Raw genomic sequence first — 18,332 nt, 5'->3', positions numbered from 1 at the left:
TCTCTGGCCCTCTACCCACTAGATGCCAGTAGCACTCCCAGTTGTAACAACCAAAAATGTGATCAGATATTGCCAAATGTCCCCTGGTGGGCAAAATCGTCCCCTGTTGAGAACCACTACAGTACAGAAAGATGTTTAAAAACACCAGCCAGTGTGCTGTCTCCCTCTAGAAGGGAAAGAGCATGGGTCGCCTTAGTCCACCCTAGATATTTTAATCTTGGCAACCATGTGAGACTAAAACAAAAAACCACACTGTTTACTCTGGTAAAACTGAAACAAAAACTAAAAGGCATAAAAAGAAAATTCGGGAAAGCAGAGTTAACAGGATTCAGAGGTAACAGCAACAATGAGGGAGAAATCATCATCGTAAATTCCCGTCTGTGAATGCACACATCTGCCATGGTTTCCCACATGAGTGACTCAAGCACCAAACACAAAGCCATAGCTAACGTCATCACTGCACTGGTTCGGGGGTCCAAGCTCCAAACTGTGTTTGCAGGAAGCATCCCTAAACTCAAGTCCATCTCGTTATATGAAAATACACAAATGTACCCTACTGTTCTATTAAATCAGACAGTTTAAAATGCATGCTGTTCTGGTATTTTTATTTTCTTACTCAGTCCATTTTACTAGAAAAAAAACAAACATACAAAACATTTTTAATATATCTTAGAAAATTAGCAAAAAAATTAAAGTTCAGCATATTACATTGTACAACATTTAGGTAAGAATGTTTGAAAATTATAAATATTTGTTCCCTCTCAACATAGGACATCATAAAAATACATTCTTAAAACTTTTTTCATGTATAATTCCTATAAATGATCATATCCATATTTATCAAGGAAAAGGCCTAATCATGACAAACTTCCATATACTCCTGGAGTTTTCTGTACAGTAACTACAAAAGAAAAAGCAAGGGGTCTGGCAGCACGTTGACCCTTAAAACCTTTTTAAACATTAGGAAGAATTCAGTTAGTATCAAATTATCATTCCAAATGGGATTTACTGAGTTCATCTCTGCGCTGATTCCTAAGTATCTATCTTAGCCAAAGCCTCTTTAATAAGGTGTTTGCCTCCTTGAGCTTAGTGCCACTGCAGCCGGGAAGTAACTCAGCAGCACTGCATTCAGCAGAAACTTCTGCACAACTGCATCCATGGACTGCGCCCTCTTAGCGGAGGCAAGATCCACACGTGGCCAGGGACCGCTCTGTGGGAGCAGCTGGTCAAAAGTATCCATGGCAACCAGCATGCCAAGGCAAGCAGACTGGCCATGCACTCAAAGAAGGAAACATGCTGCCACAGGAAAGGAATGACCCCAGTCACTCAGGTTCTGATTATCCAGTAATCCTGACCCCACACCCCCATGCACCTCAACATCAGCAGCTGATGGCGGCCACGGCGCGGTTTGCATGCTGCCTCAATCCCACAAGGACCTGAGAGAACTAAAGGGAATTTTCAGAAGCTAAAGTTTTCAAAGAGTAAATAAAAAGCTTGATAGTGTCGACTTTTTTTTTTTTTCAGGTAAGCCCTTATTTTCAGGAAGATAAATAAGAAGCCTTCCTTAGTATATTGGCCTGAGAGAAGGCACTGAAGAAAGAATGGTTAGAAGCAGCAAAGCCAGTTCCTTTGTCTTTAGCATCAAGCTTTCCAGCTACACCCGGAATCTGCACAATGGACGGGACTCCTGCCAGCTCGTCGCTCGGGTCACTTGGTCACTCTGTGTTCTTCTTTCCTTTCCAGTTCTTCTCTCTCTCTTCCAGTTCTGCCTGGGTGAAAGCTGCGGGGCCCCAGTTAGTGATCAGGTGAGGGTTTTTTGAACCTAAGGAACAAACACACATTAAATATTCTTCACATTCTTCAATGAACATTACCATTTTTCCAGATAAAATAGTAACTTTCTACTTGATTTCTTCTCTGAGGAATATCCATAAATGTCACACCAGCCAAAACAACTAGAAGATGTATGCAAGGGAATCAACTGAGCCTTCTTATCTAGTACAGAGCAAGTTATTCAAGAGAAATGGGCCCTAAACAGTGTGATTTCTGTATATTTGGGCTCAAGAGGATTTTTAGCACAATTTAAACACACAAATAAAACAAGAATAAATTGGATAAATATCTTACTACTTCAAAGAGCGTGTTACCTGGCTCTATCAATCGAATTAATCCTTCATGCTGGGCCACTTTGTCCTTCCAGCTCTTGGTCTTACTAGTTGCCATCTCCAGCTTCTTCTTAACTCCCTGAAACAAAGGTAGATGTTAAACTATGCAAACACACAGGCAGTTTAAGACCAAATAAAAATGCTTGGGCACTTACTCTGTTCTTGTGGATTATCCCATGAAATCCAGCCACTCGAAGAGGCAAGAACTATTAATCACCCCCATTTTACAGATGTGGAAACCAGGATGCAGAGAGCTTGGGTAACGTGCCCAAGGTCACCCAAAGGACCTAATGACACGGCTACACATGAATGCGTAAGATCCTTGTGTACGCATTACGGCTCACCACCCTCGGCCCCAAATCCAGTCTTGCACATGACACCAGGGTGACTCTCCTCACCAGCTGGCACGACTTCAGTTTTGTCAGTAAAGGGCACTGAAGGGTCACTGGAAGAAGGGGCTCTGCTCCCAGGTCCCACTGTGCTCTTCTCAGCAGCTCCTGTGACATGTGGGGCATCCACAGTGCTCACGCCAGTGGATTTTAGTGTCATTGCCCTGTGGGCTGCTTCCCCCAGTCCCCAGAGGACAGCTTCCCAGTCACGGCTTTTCTGCTGTCTGTGGGGCCAAGGCCATGCCCTCTCCAAGGTCTAGATCACAGCAATGCGCAGAAGGGGCGAAGAGCAGATGTGTTCCCTTCCTGGGTGCTCTGCCTCAGTCTCAGAGGCAGGGGCTGCTTCATGTACGTGCCATTCCTGTATTCGTAGAGTCTTCTTTACTGCTTCGTAGGTAATCCCCTGTTATAGTTAATAATTGTTTATATTAAACTTTCCCTGTTCAAATTACTGTGTGCCTCTTGACTGGACTTTACCTGATACACCTCACCACCTGTAAAAACTGCTTCTTACAGCTAAGCAGATACTGTTATTTCTAAATGTTTTTTTAAGTTTTGACTTTAATTCCAGTTAACAAACAATGTTACGTTAGTTTCAGGTGCTTCGATGTTTGTTTTTAAAATTTTAAATGGGCGTTTGCAGGGATCAGTTGGATTACCTCATACTGCTCAAGCGCTTGTTTCCGCTCTAGCTCAAGTTGCTCCAGCTGTTCCCTGGCTTCCTGAAGGGCCCGCTCTTTCAGGACACGCTGATTCTCCAGCTCCTGTTTCTCCGCTTCAGTTGTCTGAATGGCCTGCTGCTGCTCCAGGTGCCACTTTTCCAGTTCAGCCCTCTTGGAAGACTCTTCCTCCAGCAACCTGCAAGGTGGGGAGCTCAGGACCAAACCTGCGCAGGCTTCCATGCCCGACCCAGCGGATGACGGAGCCACCGAGAGCAGCAGACAAGACCTGATGTCATCTAATCCACCTCCCTCATTTTGCAAGTTGGAAACTAGGGGCCACAGAGGCCCTTATTCACAGCGCTGGCAAGGTGCCCCATGTGTCCTGCCCTGCTCCTCTCTGTTTCACCCTTTTTTGAAAAAATAAAATAAAATAAAATGACATTTATGAAAGGTTTAATGTGCCACAACTGGGCCAAGAGCTAAGTGTATTTTCCCAATCAATCCTCACAGTAAACTTAAGTGCTATCAACATTCACACTTCAACGATGAAGAAAGTGAGACACAAAAGTTAAATGACCTGTACCACATCATTTGACTGGCAGGTGGTAGGGCCAAGTTTTGAAATTTGCCTGGTTGCTACAACATTAAAATATTTCTCATCTGGGGGTGCCTGGGTGGCTCAGTCGGTTGAGCGTCTGACTTCGGCTCAGGTCATGATTTCACGGTACGTGGGTTCGAGCCCTGCGTCGGGCTCTGTGCTGACCACTTGCTCAGAGCCCGGAGGCTGCTTCAGATTCTGTGTCTGCTTCTCTCTGCCCCTCCCCTGCTCGTGCTCTGTCTCACTCTGTCTCTTCAAAAATTAAATAAATGAAAAAAAAATTAAAATTAAAAACATTTCTCATCTAGTACAAACATACTACCAAGGAAAAAGGTAACAAACTAATGATAATGAAAATGAGGGGGAAAGGAGCCAACAAAAGGCAGAATAAAACAGATACCACTTACTGAACAATTACTACATGTCAGATACCTGACTTCATTATTGCTAACCCCCCATCAATTCTGCAAGGTATTTATCATCCCTCCAGATGAAGCAATAAAAATTCAGGGTATTTAAAAGTATGTCGCACAGGTAGTGGTGAATTTTTTTTTTTATTTTTTTTAACATGTATTTATTGTTGAGAGACAGGGAGAGCATGAGCAGGGGAGAGGCAGAGAGAGAGGAGACACAGAATCTGAAGCAGGCTCCAGGCTCCCAGCTGACAGCACAGAGCCCGATGCAGGGCTCAAACCCACGAACCACGAGAGCATGACCTGAGCCAAAGTCGGACGCTTAACCAAATGAGCCACCCAGGCACCCCGGTAGTAGTGAATTTTAACCAAGGTTTGTGTGACTCTAAAATGTTATCTTGAATAACAGGCTACCTATCTAAGAATATCCAGTTACACAGGCATTTAAATAAAACTAACATACAGCCCAAACCTATACCCAAAGTATAGACAATGTACTTAGATGCCAGCCCAGGACAGGACACATCTCTAGTGGCTTGACCATCAGTATGCTCTTCTAAAACCAATGACTGAAGCCATAAAGTAACAGAATAGACACCCCTTATATCACGACTCCCAACTCCTCCACCCCCGGCCCCCACCACTGAAGAATTCCCTCTACAACATCCTGCAACGTGGTTATCCTACTGTGCTCAAATACTCTGTGGGATGGGCCACTCACTGCTTCAGGAATCAGGCGAGTTCACAGTGGGTTCACAAACGGGCACCCTCAATCCTTCGAAAGTTCCACCTCAACTAGGAAGAGCTTTCCCACCCACTATCCCTAGTTCTACGCAGGACCATCCACTCCCTCCTTAGATGTTTCCTGGAGTGTGATACCCACAACTGAACACAACACTGCAAATGTGGTCTGGCCATGTTTTTTCACTCACTCAGTGTGTATATTGTGCACCTTTGTGTGCTTTTCTAGACACTGGGGATACAACAGTGAACAAGACTGGAAAAGCCTGTTTCTTCATCCTAGGGGTGAGAGTATGAAGGGGGAATGGACATTTGCAGGTGTTCAGGCTGCCCAGTCGGAATCCCCTCCATGTGTCCAAGGAATCTGCCACAGGAGGCATCTTGATGGGAAGTAGGGCCCACCTCCCACTACATAAGCCACAGGCCCAACCCCTGCCCTCCTGCCCTGTGGCAGCCAGGGCACAGTGGAAGCCCGAGCTGGGCTTGGCTAAGCAGATGCCCTTCCTGGAGCTCCGACCCTGAAGCAACTGATGCAAAGCAGAGACAGTGGAGAATTTATCTTGCCGGTGGCGGCAACAGCCAGTGCTGCATGACAGCAGAAGCAATGGTGACTCCCAACACACAGTGCCAATGCTGACATCAGCGGCATCCTGGGTGGACTCTCCCCTTGGCCTGGTTTGGGCTGTGGTTTGGGCTGCTCAGCTTCCCTTGGTCCATGCCTGTGTTCAGGCCTGGCCACCTGCCTTTCTTTGCAATTGGTGAACTATTCAAGAACCTTTCAATTAACTATTTTATTGCTCTGGGAAACCCCAGTTCGTTTCTGTGGTTTCCAAATAAGACCCCTGAACAAAGACTAACTACTCTGTCCCTCGGTTTCCTCATTTATAAAAAAGGGATAGAAACTACATCCACCATCAAAGGTTTGTGGATGCATCAGTTGTGATAGTGCATGTAAGGTACCTAGAACTGTGCCGACCACATCTAGGTGCTGGATAAATATCAGCTTGTGTTATTATAGTAGGACTGATACCTCATTTGCTCCGAATACTTCGTATTCACTAACACTACCTGAGAGTGTATGGGGTTTTTGGCAATCGTATCCCAGGAAAGTAATACCATGAATCTTCTCAAAGTCTCCTGGATCCAAGACTCCTGTTGTTACTTTAAAGCTATCTCCTGGGGCACCTGGGTGGCTCAGTGGGTTAAGCATCCGACTTCGGCTCAGGTCATTATCTCCCAGTTCATGAGTTCGAGCCCTGCGTTGGGCTCTGTGCTGACAGCTCAGAGCCTGGAGCCTGCTTTGGATTCTGTGTCTCCCTCTCTCTCTGCCCCTCCCCTGCTCACGCTCTGTCTCGCTCTCAAAAATAAAATAAACATTAAAAAAAATTTTTTTGAACTATCTCCTTGGTCTAAAACCATCAGTCCAGCCTGTCAATAGATCTTTTTGAATGCTTATTTTGACATTCTATACATTATACATCTTCCTCATCTGCAAAGGAAATAAAGGAACAGAAACCAACACACTGAGTAACTACCAAATACCAGACATTACACTAAATACTGTGCATGCAGTTCCTCCTCTAATCTTCACAACAACCCTGCAAGGTAGGCAACTATCCATAATTCTATAGATAAGGAACTGAAGGCTCTAAGTGGTGAAGTGACTTTTCAAAAATTACAGCTAGAAAGTACCAGAACTAAGAATCAAACTCAGATCTCACTCCACAGCTTGGTCCCTAATTGGTTTCAAATATATGAAAAAGTAGTATCACATAGAAGAGTAGCCTCTATTAGTAGAACTTGGATTCATTCATTCATTCATTCATTCATTCATTCAAAAAATATCCCTTGGTCTCTCACTATGTGCCAGGCACTGCATTAGTTGCTGGGAATACAGACATAACTTAACAGATCTAAAAATGTAGTGGGTAAAAGTTATAATGGGGCAGATTATGGCTAAGCCCCAAGAACTTTCCAATAATTGAGTTGTCCAAATATTAAACGGTTTTCTTCCGAGGTCCCATTTAGAAGACTCTAGACAACCTTCAATATTACACATCAAAATAACAACAACTACAATTTAATTAAAAAATATATATACAGGGTGCCTGGATGGCTCAGTGTAGTTAAGCGTCTAACTCTTGATCTCAGCTCAGGTCATGTTCTCACAGTTTGTGGGATAGAGCCCCACATCGGGCTCTGCACAGACAGCACAGAGCCTGCTTGGGATTCTCTCTCTTCCTCTCTCTCTCTGCCTGTCTCTCAAAATAAATAATAAACTTAAAAAAAAAAAAATCATGTGCCCTAGATGGCTTAAGTCAAAGTTCTTGTATTTAAACAATTTACTACAAAACATATCTCTGAGGAAACTTCAAACACTGACAGAGAAATGACTATCTTCTAGAAGAACAATGAGATACCAAATATTCTGAGAATGACTTGCTATTGCTTAAAGAAAGGTCAGGAAAGTTAACTAAAAAGCCCTCTACAAACGCCCTCAACCTAAGATTATGATTCAGTTCAGCAGTGCTAGACATAAATGTATTACTCAACTCCATGATGCTTTCCTTTGATTTTCAACCCAGGAAGGCCTACCCAGAGGAGTGGGAGCAAGAAGAAAAGCCCCCTCTGACAATCTGACAAAATGTCCCTCTGAATCAGGTCCAGCTTCTGTGACTTCAGGAAAGAGGCAAATCCACCTCACGTAAAAATGACCAAATTTTATTCATCTCAAGTTCCAAAAACTAAGATGAAAAACAAATTCAGAATTCAGTAAATTTAGTAAAATTCACAAAATGGCCTTTGCACACCAAGTTCTCTAATTTCAACTTACTGGAGCAGAGATGCATGTATTGGTTATATTTGTATTCCAAAGGTTGAAACCATTTTGCAATTTACTTAAATCAGATTATACAAAATAATTAGCCCAAGCTTTTTAAATAACAATACCCATGCCTGGCTCCTATCCAAAGATAATTTGATTCAACAAATCCAGGACACTGATTAAGAAATACTATACTAGCTTCAATGACCCAAAATTGTCTCTCACTCAAAACATCACTCATTCTACAAACTCAAAATAATACTTTAATAAATTTCTAGAACAGGGGCGCCTGGATGGCTCAGTTGGTTAAGCATCCGACTCTTGATTTCTGCTCAGGTAGTGACCTCACGGTTCATGAGTTCGAGCCCCGCATTGGACTCTGCACTGACAGTACAGAGCTTTCTCTCCCTCTGTCTCCACCCCTCCCTCACTCGCTTTCTCACTTTCTCTCTCTCTCTCAAAATAAACAAAAAAAAAGACTTGAGGAGTCTGGGTGGCTCAGTGGGTTGAGCATCCAACTTCAGCTCAGGTCATGATCTCACAGTTTGTGGGTTCAAGACCCACTCAGAATTGAGATGAATTCTCAGACACCATGCTAATGTTGTGGGGGTTGGGAGTGGGGGGGACCCTCCATCCCATCACATTAAAATTAAGAACCATAAAAGACATCCCCTGACAACACATCTTAAAGAAAGCAAATGGGGAAACAAGTTAGAAACTGAAAGAAGATAGCTCAAATTTTCCCTTTGGGGTTTTTATTCTACTGTGTCCTCCCTGCTGCCATGAACACCACAAATTGACAGTTCTCACCTGAGATCATGACTATCATAAATAATAAACCTGACTTTTAAAGCTCTGAGGAAAAGAAGAATCTAGCTTTCAAGAACTTCTAAAACTGAGGTGCCTGGCTGGTTCAGTCAGTAGAGTGTGGGATTCTTGATCTCAGGGTCATGAGTTCAAGCTCTGTATTGGGCACAGAGCTTACCAAAATAAGAAACTTCTAAAACTAAGGTTTCAAGTAATAATTATTTAAGGAATGTCACCAATCCTGAATGACCAGATGGAAACTGCTTAATTCCTCATTATCCCTCGAAAGTAGCTGTAACTCTGGCCTGAAACAGGCCTCCACACAGTGGCCCTCTCTGGTCTGGAACGTGTTGAGGAAGGTTCTCACCAGAGATGCTCCTGGGTCCATGGACATTCTCATTCTAGACATGGACATTCTCACCAAACAGATCCACCAGACTGCTCTAAAATAGATAGAAGGCCTGTCGATAGCCCCAGAAGCAAGGGCCTTCCAGTGCCATAGATGGAGAATAAACAACTCAACACGCCCAGCCTCCAAGGTCTCTCCAAAATAGCAGAGACACTCCTCCCTCTTCACCAGGATGTTAGTCATTCCTAGAAATTCCTAGAAAAGTACATAAAGGCACAGTATACAAACTGATCTGGCACCTGGCCTGAAGCTTCCGCACAGTCTCTTCATCTTGCCGGGCCTGTCTCTCATCCTCGAGAGCCTCCTGCAGCTTTAGGTACATGTCTTCCAGCTCCTGTACTCGCTGCAAATACTGTTCCAGTTCAGAGGACTTCTGAGCAACCTGTTCTTCCATCTGCTGTCTGATCTGATGATATAAAAGGGTCATGTTTAAACTCAGGTTAACTTCACCCTCAGGGAAACTCTCCCACTCCTAACACCACAGCCTACCTTGCAGCTCGGCAGGGTGGGCAGGGCCCTGTCCTTCGCTCCTGGAACTGAAGATGGAGGAAGGAGGGCACCACACCCAGTACCAACACTAAGACCCAAGTCCAGGACACACACCCCAAGTCCAGGACGCAAAGTACACCCCAGATGCTGTGTTCCTGCCCTCTCTGAGTTTCTATCCCTTCCACTCTACACGTTAAGATTCAAGAGTCAAGAAAAAAATCATTCCCCTGTATAATTTCTCCTTAAATTCCTTTTTGTTATAAAGCCACAACCTCTTTACCCACAATCTTCTCTAAAAGGAATGAACCTCTGTCCAGTCAGAAGAGCCCAAGGGTTACAATAAAGGGGAAAGGAAAGACAGACCTGCAGAGTCCTTGGTGCTTCCCTGGCTGCCTTGAGGCCCCTCCACTCCTGCCCTAGGGCACCTCCAGTCCTGGGGGGCCTCACGCAGCTACGTTAGTGCCCTAACAACTCAATGGTTTCTCCCTTCTGTATTAAAGTTTTGAATCTCTGCCTTAAAAATTGAAAGACAAGGACATCCAAATGTAACAGCACACACATTAGTGTATGTGTCTGCGGTTTATAAAATATTCACACTTGCTCACATCATCCTAAGAGTCATGACAGATCACATGACAATGCCTCCAATTTAAAGAAGAGAAAACTAATGCTCAGAAGAAGGAGCAGAGAGGGAAAAAACCCAGACGTTCTGGCTGTGCACACAGCAACTCCTTCGTATCACATCTGCCCCGCTTGTGCACTTTCTCTCATAAAACAAACATGTCTGTTTCAACTCTAAGCAACAAAAAGTTACTTAAAAAAACATCATGAGCAGCTATTTAATGGGCACTGGACTCAGTACCCTCCCACAAATTACAACTCTGTGTAAGAAGACCTGTGTTCTAATTAACTATCTAACCACCTAGGGCAACCTGACTCTTGGATGTCTTGGGGGATGGGAACCTCTAAGATGAATCAGAGCTGCCAAGAGCAGCAGACCAGAATTCCTATATTCTCATGATTTCAGAACCCCCCCCCCCACTTTGCTCGTTACAGAAGAGAAAGGTCATGAAACCCATGCTTACTTTTCCCCCTAGCTATTTATTTTCCAAGCCAGGCCTTTCTGAGAAGGAAAATAGGATGCTGTTAATAATTATATCAGGATGGCAAGGACTGTCCCAGGCAAACCAAGAGATACAGTCACCCTAATCACAGTAGTTATCACCCTATTCCATGAATTTCTATTCTGGGGTCCTAAAAGCAAGATTTATGTCTTTTACCTTTATATCCTGGCATGATGCCTAGCACATAGAAGGTGCTCAATAAAACCATAATGAACAAACACAGAACTTCCCCCAATAGCCCACTGCATGTCTATATAGCATAGCCCAGCTGACAAGATGGCCTCACTCCAGTCTCCCAGGCCTTGACCCCTCCCCCTTCACCCAGAAAGAACCACTGTGAGCTAATGCAGCAGTGTTCCCAGGTTCCCAGCTGTAGCACTCACAAGCTTCTCTCGCTCCAGCTCTGTGCTGAACCTCGCCTGTAGTTCCACTTGAGTCTGAAGGCGTTTCTTTTCTTCTTCTGCTGCACGAGACGCTGCTTCTTCCAGTTTCTATCCAATCAAAACCCACCCAGAGAAAAGCAGTAAGTAGGGGCGCCTGGGTGGCTCAGTCGGTTGAGCGTCCAGCTTCGGCTCAGGTCATGATCTCACGGTTCGTGAGTTCAAGCCCCGTGTCGGGCTCTGCACTGACAGCTCAGAGCCTGGAGCCTGTTTCAGATTCTGTCTCCCTCTCGCTCTGCCCTGACTCTGCTTGTGCTCTGTCTCTCTGTCTCTAAAATAAATAAACATTAAAAAAAAAAAAATTAAAAAAAAAAAAGCAGTAAGTATTAGAGTGGAGGTGTATTAGGAAAGAGAAATGGCCACACCTAAGTACATGGGAAAAGCAAAACATTCTTAATGTTCAATCAAGCTAGAATAAAAACCTTTAGATCCACTGGAATTCCATTCCAACAATTTTCCCAGTGAACATACAGAATGAATTAGGTAAATGAATGACTTGTTAAGTCTGAACAACATTTTGCAAAAAAATTTTGTATAGTCATGGAGTTAAATTCACTTACAAATGCATTCGTGAGGTTCAACATCTATTTCTTCAGCTCCTTCTACAGTTTTGTCATCTCACACGTTACTCCTTTAAAACTTTTACCAGAGCTTGACTTCCAGAGGGTGGCAGTGAGGAGCTCCATGGACCCATTTCCCAGCAAAACACCCATAACTGGTGAAAATAATTTCAAAAAACCCCCGAAAAACAACCATTTAAAGTCTCCAGAAATTAAACCAATTGCATATAGCAAATGGAGAAGATTTATCCAAAAAAATGAGGCAAGCCTAGAAGACCAGAGGGTACCACCTCTACCTGGTGATGGGCTCAGAAAGCAGGGGTATCACACCCAGAAAAGCAGACCACTAGTTTCTGCCACCAGCTCCAGAGCATTGGCACAGAGGTTTGCCTAGGCAGAGATCTGGAGCTCTCCCCAAAAGAAATGACATTATTTAAAACAGATGTGTGGAAGTTCAAACTTAAAGATGCTCTTGAAAACAATGGAGATTTTAAGGAATAAAGAGGAGGCTCATAGCTCCAAGAGACCAACAAACTGTAAACCACACACCAGGTGGAAGTTTAACAGAGAGAACCAGTTACAGAAAGTAAAGAGCCCTCATGTAATAGGAATAAGTCTCAAAGACTACATATGGGCTTGAATTTAAATAATATCAGACTGTGGAGCAAGTTAGGCCCCAAGCCCTTGTTGAAAACAATAGGGCTCTAACAGCTAGATAGGATAGCAACAGAGGCATACAGGTTAACAGAGCGATTAGAGAAAGAAACACACAAAGAGAACCTTAACATCATGGTCACCTCAGGGTATCTCGTACATGCCCAAGGCTGTGCCTCTGATGAAGACCGTCAGAGGCTTCACAGTGTGAAGAAACAGACCTCATTGAAACAGCCTAGCCAAGTCAGGAGACAAATGAATAAGCAACAACAGGCCCCAGGGGGAGGGGAGAAATCTATATACAGAGTTGCTACAATATATTGTCTAAAATGTCCAGTTTTCCAAATGGAAAGATATTTCACGCTCGTGGGTTGGAAGAAGAAATATCGTTTAAAATGTCCATACCACCCAAAACAATCTACAAATTTAATGTAATCCCTATCAAAATTCCAACAGCATTTTTCACAATACTACAAGAATAATGTTAAAATTTGTATGGAATCACAAAAGAAGTGGTTTGAAAAAGAAGAAGAAAACTGGAGGTATCACAATCCCAGATTTCAGGATATACCACACAAAGCTGTAGTAATCAAAACAGTATGGTATTGGCATTAAAAACAGACACATAGATCAACAAAACAGAACAGGAAACTCAGAAATAAACCCACAATTATATGGTCAATTAATCTAAAACAAAGGAGGCAAGAATATGCAATGGGAAAAAGTCTCTTCAACAAATGGTGTTGGGAAAACTGGACAGCAATATGCCAAAGAATGAAACTGGACCACTTTCTTACACCAAACACAATAATAAACACACAATAGATTAAAGACCTAAACATGAGACCTGAGACCATAAAAATCGTGGAAGAGAGGGCACAGACAGTAATTTCTCTGACACTGGTCATAGCAACATTTTTCTAGATACATCTCCTGAAGCAAGGGAAACAAAAGCAAAAATAAACTATTGGGACTACATCAAAATAGAAAGCTTCTGCACAGCACAGGAAACAATCCACACAACTAAAAGAGAGCCTACTGAATGGGAGAAGATAGTTGCAAATGATATATCTGATAAGTGGCTCATATCCAAAATATATAAAGAACTGACACAACATCAAAAAAAAAAGCAAATAAGTAAAAATGGGCAGAAGACATGAACAGACATTTCTCCAATGAAAACATACAGATGGCTAACAGACACATGAAAAGATGCTCAACATCACTCATCATCGGGGAAATGAAATCAAAACCAAAATGAGACATCACCTCACACCTGTCAGAATGGTTAAAATAAAAAACACAAGAAACAAGTATTGGCAAGGATGTGGAGGAAAGGGAACCCTTGTGCACTGCTGGTGGGAATGCAAACTGGTGCAGCCACTTTGGAAAAGAGTATGCAGCTTCCTCAGAAACCTAAGCACAGAATTACCATGCCCAAAGAATACAAAAACACTAAGTCAGAAATATACATGCACATCTCTGTTTATTGCAGCATTATTTACAATAGCAAGATATGGAAACAACCCAAATGCCCATCAACAAATGAATAGATAAAGAAGTGGTATGTGTGTATGTACACATACACACACAATGGAATAGTACTCAGCCATGAAAAAGAATGAAATCTTGCCATTTGCAATGTGGATGGATCTAGAGGATCTAGTACAATGGTAGGTAAAATAGAGAAAGACTAATAACATGATTTCAGTTATATGTAAAAATTTAAGAAACAAAACAATGGAAATAAGAGAGAAAAAAAGACTCTTAAATATAGAGAACAAACTGATGGTTACCAGAGAGGAGGTGGTGGGGGAAGGGTGAAATAGGTGGAAGGGATTAAGAGTACACTCATTGTGATGAGCACTGAGTAATGTGTGGAATTGTTGAATTGCTAAACACTTGAAACTAATATGACACTATATGTTAATTATACTGGAACTTAAAAAATAATTTTTTTAAATAAATATTAAAAATAATAATAGGGGGCGCCTGGGTGGCGCAGTCGGTTAAGCTTCCGACTTCAGCCAGGTCACGATCTCGCGGTCCGTGAGTTCGAGCCCCGTGTCGGGCTCTGGGCTGATGGCTCGGAGCCTGGAGCCTGTTTCCGATTCTGTGTCTCCCTCTCTCTCTGCCCCTCCCCCGTTCATGCTCTGTCTCTCTCTGTCCCCAAAAATAAATAAAAAACGTTTGAAAAAAAAATTTTTTAAATAATAATAAAATAAATGTCCAGGGAAAAAAGCGGGCAATAGAAGGGGCCCTGGTGGTGGATTTAGCAAAGATTTCATAAAAGTTTTATGTTCAAAGAACTCAAGGAACCAAGCTTAAGGAAGTAATAGAAGGTATAACAATACCCTATCAAATAGAGATTATCAATAAAAAGATATAAATTATAAAATAACCAACTGGAAATATGGAGTTTAAAAGCATGATAACTAAATGAAAACTTCACTAGATGTTTTCACCTTACATATTTGGGCTGCAAGAAGAATCAAAGATCAATTGATAGAAATGCAATTTGAAGAACAGAGAGAAAAGGAATGAAGAAAAATGAACAGAGCCTCAGAGAAATGTGGACACTATTAAGCGTACCAACATTCACATAATGAGAGTTTCCAAAGAAGAGGGAAGAGAGAAAGGAACAGGAAAAAATGTTTAAAGAAATAATGGCTGAAAACTTTCCCAATTTGATGGAAAACATTAACCGACAAATCCAAGAATTCAACAGATTCGAGGATAAACACAAAGAGATATACACCACACCCATCATAATAAACCTGTAGAAAGACAAAGTAAAAAAGAAAATCCTGAAAGCAACAGGAAAAAAATGATTCATCACACACAAGAAAACATCAATAAAATTGACAGATGACTTCTCGTCAAAAACACGTAACTGTTCTGGGCAAAGTACTGTAAACAGAAGTGACACTTCTGAGCTGGAGTAGTTAACTGCCAAACCCTTGAACACTTTTTCCTCTGTTACAGTGATTAGTAAGATTTGAAATAGTAGCTGTTGCATCAGCCTGGATTTCATAATTGTAAGTGTATATACTCTGCTCCAGCAATCCCATTTCTGAGAATTTATTCTAAACACATACAGTAAAACCTTGGATTGCGAGTAACTTGTTCTGCAGTGTTCCACAACACAAGCAAACATTTCTAATAAATTTATTGACAAATGAGCAACGTCTTGCAATACAAGTAGTATGTGATGCCGAACATCACATGATCATAAATGAGTCAATGGTTCTTGAAATTCACTTTGAGAAACAAGTGTTTGTATTACAAGCATGTTTCTGGAACAAATTATACTCACAAACCAAGGTTTTACTGAATTATTAGAACGTGTATAAAAATGATACAGGTACAAAATAATTCCCTGTAGCATTGCCTATTTAATCAAAAGAGTAAAATAACCCAAATGTTCATCAACAGGGGACTGGCATTGTTTTCTAAATTTCTCTTTCTGATAGTCCATTATTAATGTGTATAGACGTTACAGAATTTTGCATATTTTTTATTCTACAACTTTACTGAATTTATTAGTTCTAACAGTTTTTGATGGAGTTAATAGTTTTTTTCTATATATATATCATGTCATCTGCAAATAGTGACAATTTTACTTTTTACTTTCCAATTTGCAGATCTTTTCTTCTTTTTCTTGTCTAATTGCTCTGGCTAGGCCTTCAAATACTATGCTGAATGAAAGTGGTGAGAGTAGGTGTCTTTCTCTTATTCCTGAGCTTAGAGGAAAAGCTTATGATGTTAGGTATGGGCTTTGTATGCATTTATTATTTGAGATACATTCTCCCCACACCTGCTTTGTTGAGAGTTTTTAACATAAGTCAATGTTGAATTTGTCAAATGCTTTTCTGCAACTATTGAGATGATCATATGATTTTTATCTTTCATTTTTATAATGTAGTATATCGTACTTATTAGCAAACAAGATTAAAAAATGTGAAATGAGACATAAAAAAATAAAATATTGGGGAGGGGAAAATAAAAATGTTGAGCTTGAGAATGGGATCAAACTTAAGTTATCAACTTAAAATAGTGTTACAAATATAAGTTGTTATATGTAAGCTTCATGGTAATCACAAGGCAAAAACCTATTTTAAATATGCAAAAGATAAAGAGAAGGGATATAAACATAGCACTAAAAGAAGTCATCAAACCATAAAAGAGGAGAGCAAGAGAAAAAAGGAACAGAGAAGAACTACAAAAACAGCCAGAGAACAATCAACAAAATGGCAGCAAGTACCTATCAATAATTAATGTAAATACACTAAACTCTCCAATCAAAAGACAGAGTGACTGAATAGGGTTTAAAAAAAATTTTTTTTAATGTTTGTTTATTTTTGAGAGAGAGACAGAGTGTGAGCAGGGGAGGGGCAGAGAGAGAGAGACACACACAGAATCCGAATACAAAGCAGGCTCCAAGCTCTGAGCTGTCAGCACAGAGCCTGACATAGGGCTTGAACTCATGAACCACAAGATCATGAGTTCAGACACTTACCAGACTGTTAACAGTCAGACACTTAACAGACTGAGCCACCCAGGAGTCCCCAAAAGTATTAAAAAATTCTTTGTGAGTCTATTCAGAGGATATCAGCACAAAGTGTGGCATTTCCATGGACTGCAAAGGGAGAACCCCAACAGAAATGAGGGGGCTTATACTGTGAGCATCTCCCATACTCCAGGGCATAGGTGCTACATAGGAGGACACAAAAGGGTCTCTGATCTTGTCGTTAGCAGGTGTTCACTGATGGAAGGCAGACAGGCTCAAGTGCCCATACACTGGGGACCCACTACCACCCCAGACCCATGATATAACTGAGCAACAAGGTTTCCCAATGAACATCAATTATTCTTGTTGTTTTCTGGTCAATGAAATGTCTTGCTGACCTGAGATCCTCATACTTCCAAGGCTGGAAAAACCAGATTATCTCACTTAGTAACCCAGACACACTTCCTAAGAAAACAATTAACAAAAAAATCTCTCTAAAATTGCATGAACCTGGTCTTGGTAGAACCAAAGCTTGTAAGTAGGAAGCTGTGGCTCCTGCAATGAAACAGAGCGCCCTCCCTCAGCCCATTCCCACCTTCCTCACGGTCTCCAGCTCCTGCTGCTTATTTCGTTGGCAGTCTGGAGCTCCTTCATCTGTCGCTCCAGTTCCTCCTGTTCAGCAGCAGCTTCTTCCGGAGTTCTTTCCGACGTTGGCGGGCTTCTTTATGTGGTGGGGGGCTGCCCAACTTCAACAGATGGATAGTAGAGTGAATGGCTATAAAAAGTGTAAGATAAAAAACGGAATATACTGTTTATTCTTTGTAAGCCTAACATAAACATGGCACATTGGGAAGAAAACCAGAGACCCAGTGTAGATTCTGATTCTGCCACTGAGAAATGGTGTGACCTTGAGCAAGCCACATAACCTGCTGCAGAATCAATTTCCTCATCTCTAAAATGAAAGAGATGATTTCTAGAGTCCCTTCCAGCTCTTAAATTCCGTAACTGTACATCTGTGCTTAAAAAGATACTTGATTCGGGAATATCACACACATTTGAAGAACTTCAAATACTTTCAATTAATTCCCTTCTCTCTATTTCTCAAAAGGCCAAATAAGAACAAGACATAGTTAGGGTTGAGATTATTAGTTCCTGATATCTGACTTGCTACCTGCTGGGTTTAGTCTGCCCCTTATCTATGCCTTATGAAACCATCTCCTTATACACTCCCTTCCTGAGATGGTAATAATAGCTACCAGTTATTGAATAGTTGCTATATGTATACCTTTTATATGCATTATCTAATTTTTACATATTTTCCTGATTGTTTGAATTATTTAAATTTAATTTTTTGAACAGCTAATACTCTCACATTGTTCAAATTCAAAAGCATAAAAAGATCTACAGGAAAAGTCTCCCTCCTATTCTTATCCCTAAGTACTGGGTTCCCCTCTCCACTACCAACTAATGTTAACAATTTCTTCTGCATCTTTCCAGAGATATTTTAAGCATATGCAAATAAGGAGGTATATATATACGTTCCACCT

The 18,332-nt window shown here is 41.6% G+C and overlaps 1 protein-coding gene across 1 annotated transcript in view; it reads right to left on the bottom strand.

Moving 5' to 3' along the window:
- Positions 1–604: 604 nt before the first annotated feature.
- SWAP70 (switching B cell complex subunit SWAP70) overlaps positions 605–18,332 on the bottom strand; it is a 79,098-nt gene continuing 61,370 nt past the window's right edge. The window contains 8 exon segments of the mRNA XM_030331652.1: positions 605–1,822; positions 2,148–2,244; positions 3,214–3,412; positions 9,248–9,414; positions 11,005–11,112; positions 17,381–17,412; positions 17,415–17,471; positions 17,474–17,560. Of these exon segments, the coding sequence (XP_030187512.1) occupies positions 1,716–1,822; positions 2,148–2,244; positions 3,214–3,412; positions 9,248–9,414; positions 11,005–11,112; positions 17,381–17,412; positions 17,415–17,471; positions 17,474–17,560 (854 nt within the window). The 3' untranslated portion in view covers positions 605–1,715.

Source organism: Lynx canadensis, chromosome D1 (genome assembly GCF_007474595.2).
Source record: "Lynx canadensis isolate LIC74 chromosome D1, mLynCan4.pri.v2, whole genome shotgun sequence".
In the NCBI taxonomy this organism is placed as follows: domain Eukaryota; kingdom Metazoa; phylum Chordata; class Mammalia; order Carnivora; family Felidae; genus Lynx; species Lynx canadensis.
The sequence above is the reverse complement of the archived record's forward strand: the minus strand, read 5'-3'. Positions and strand labels throughout refer to the sequence as shown.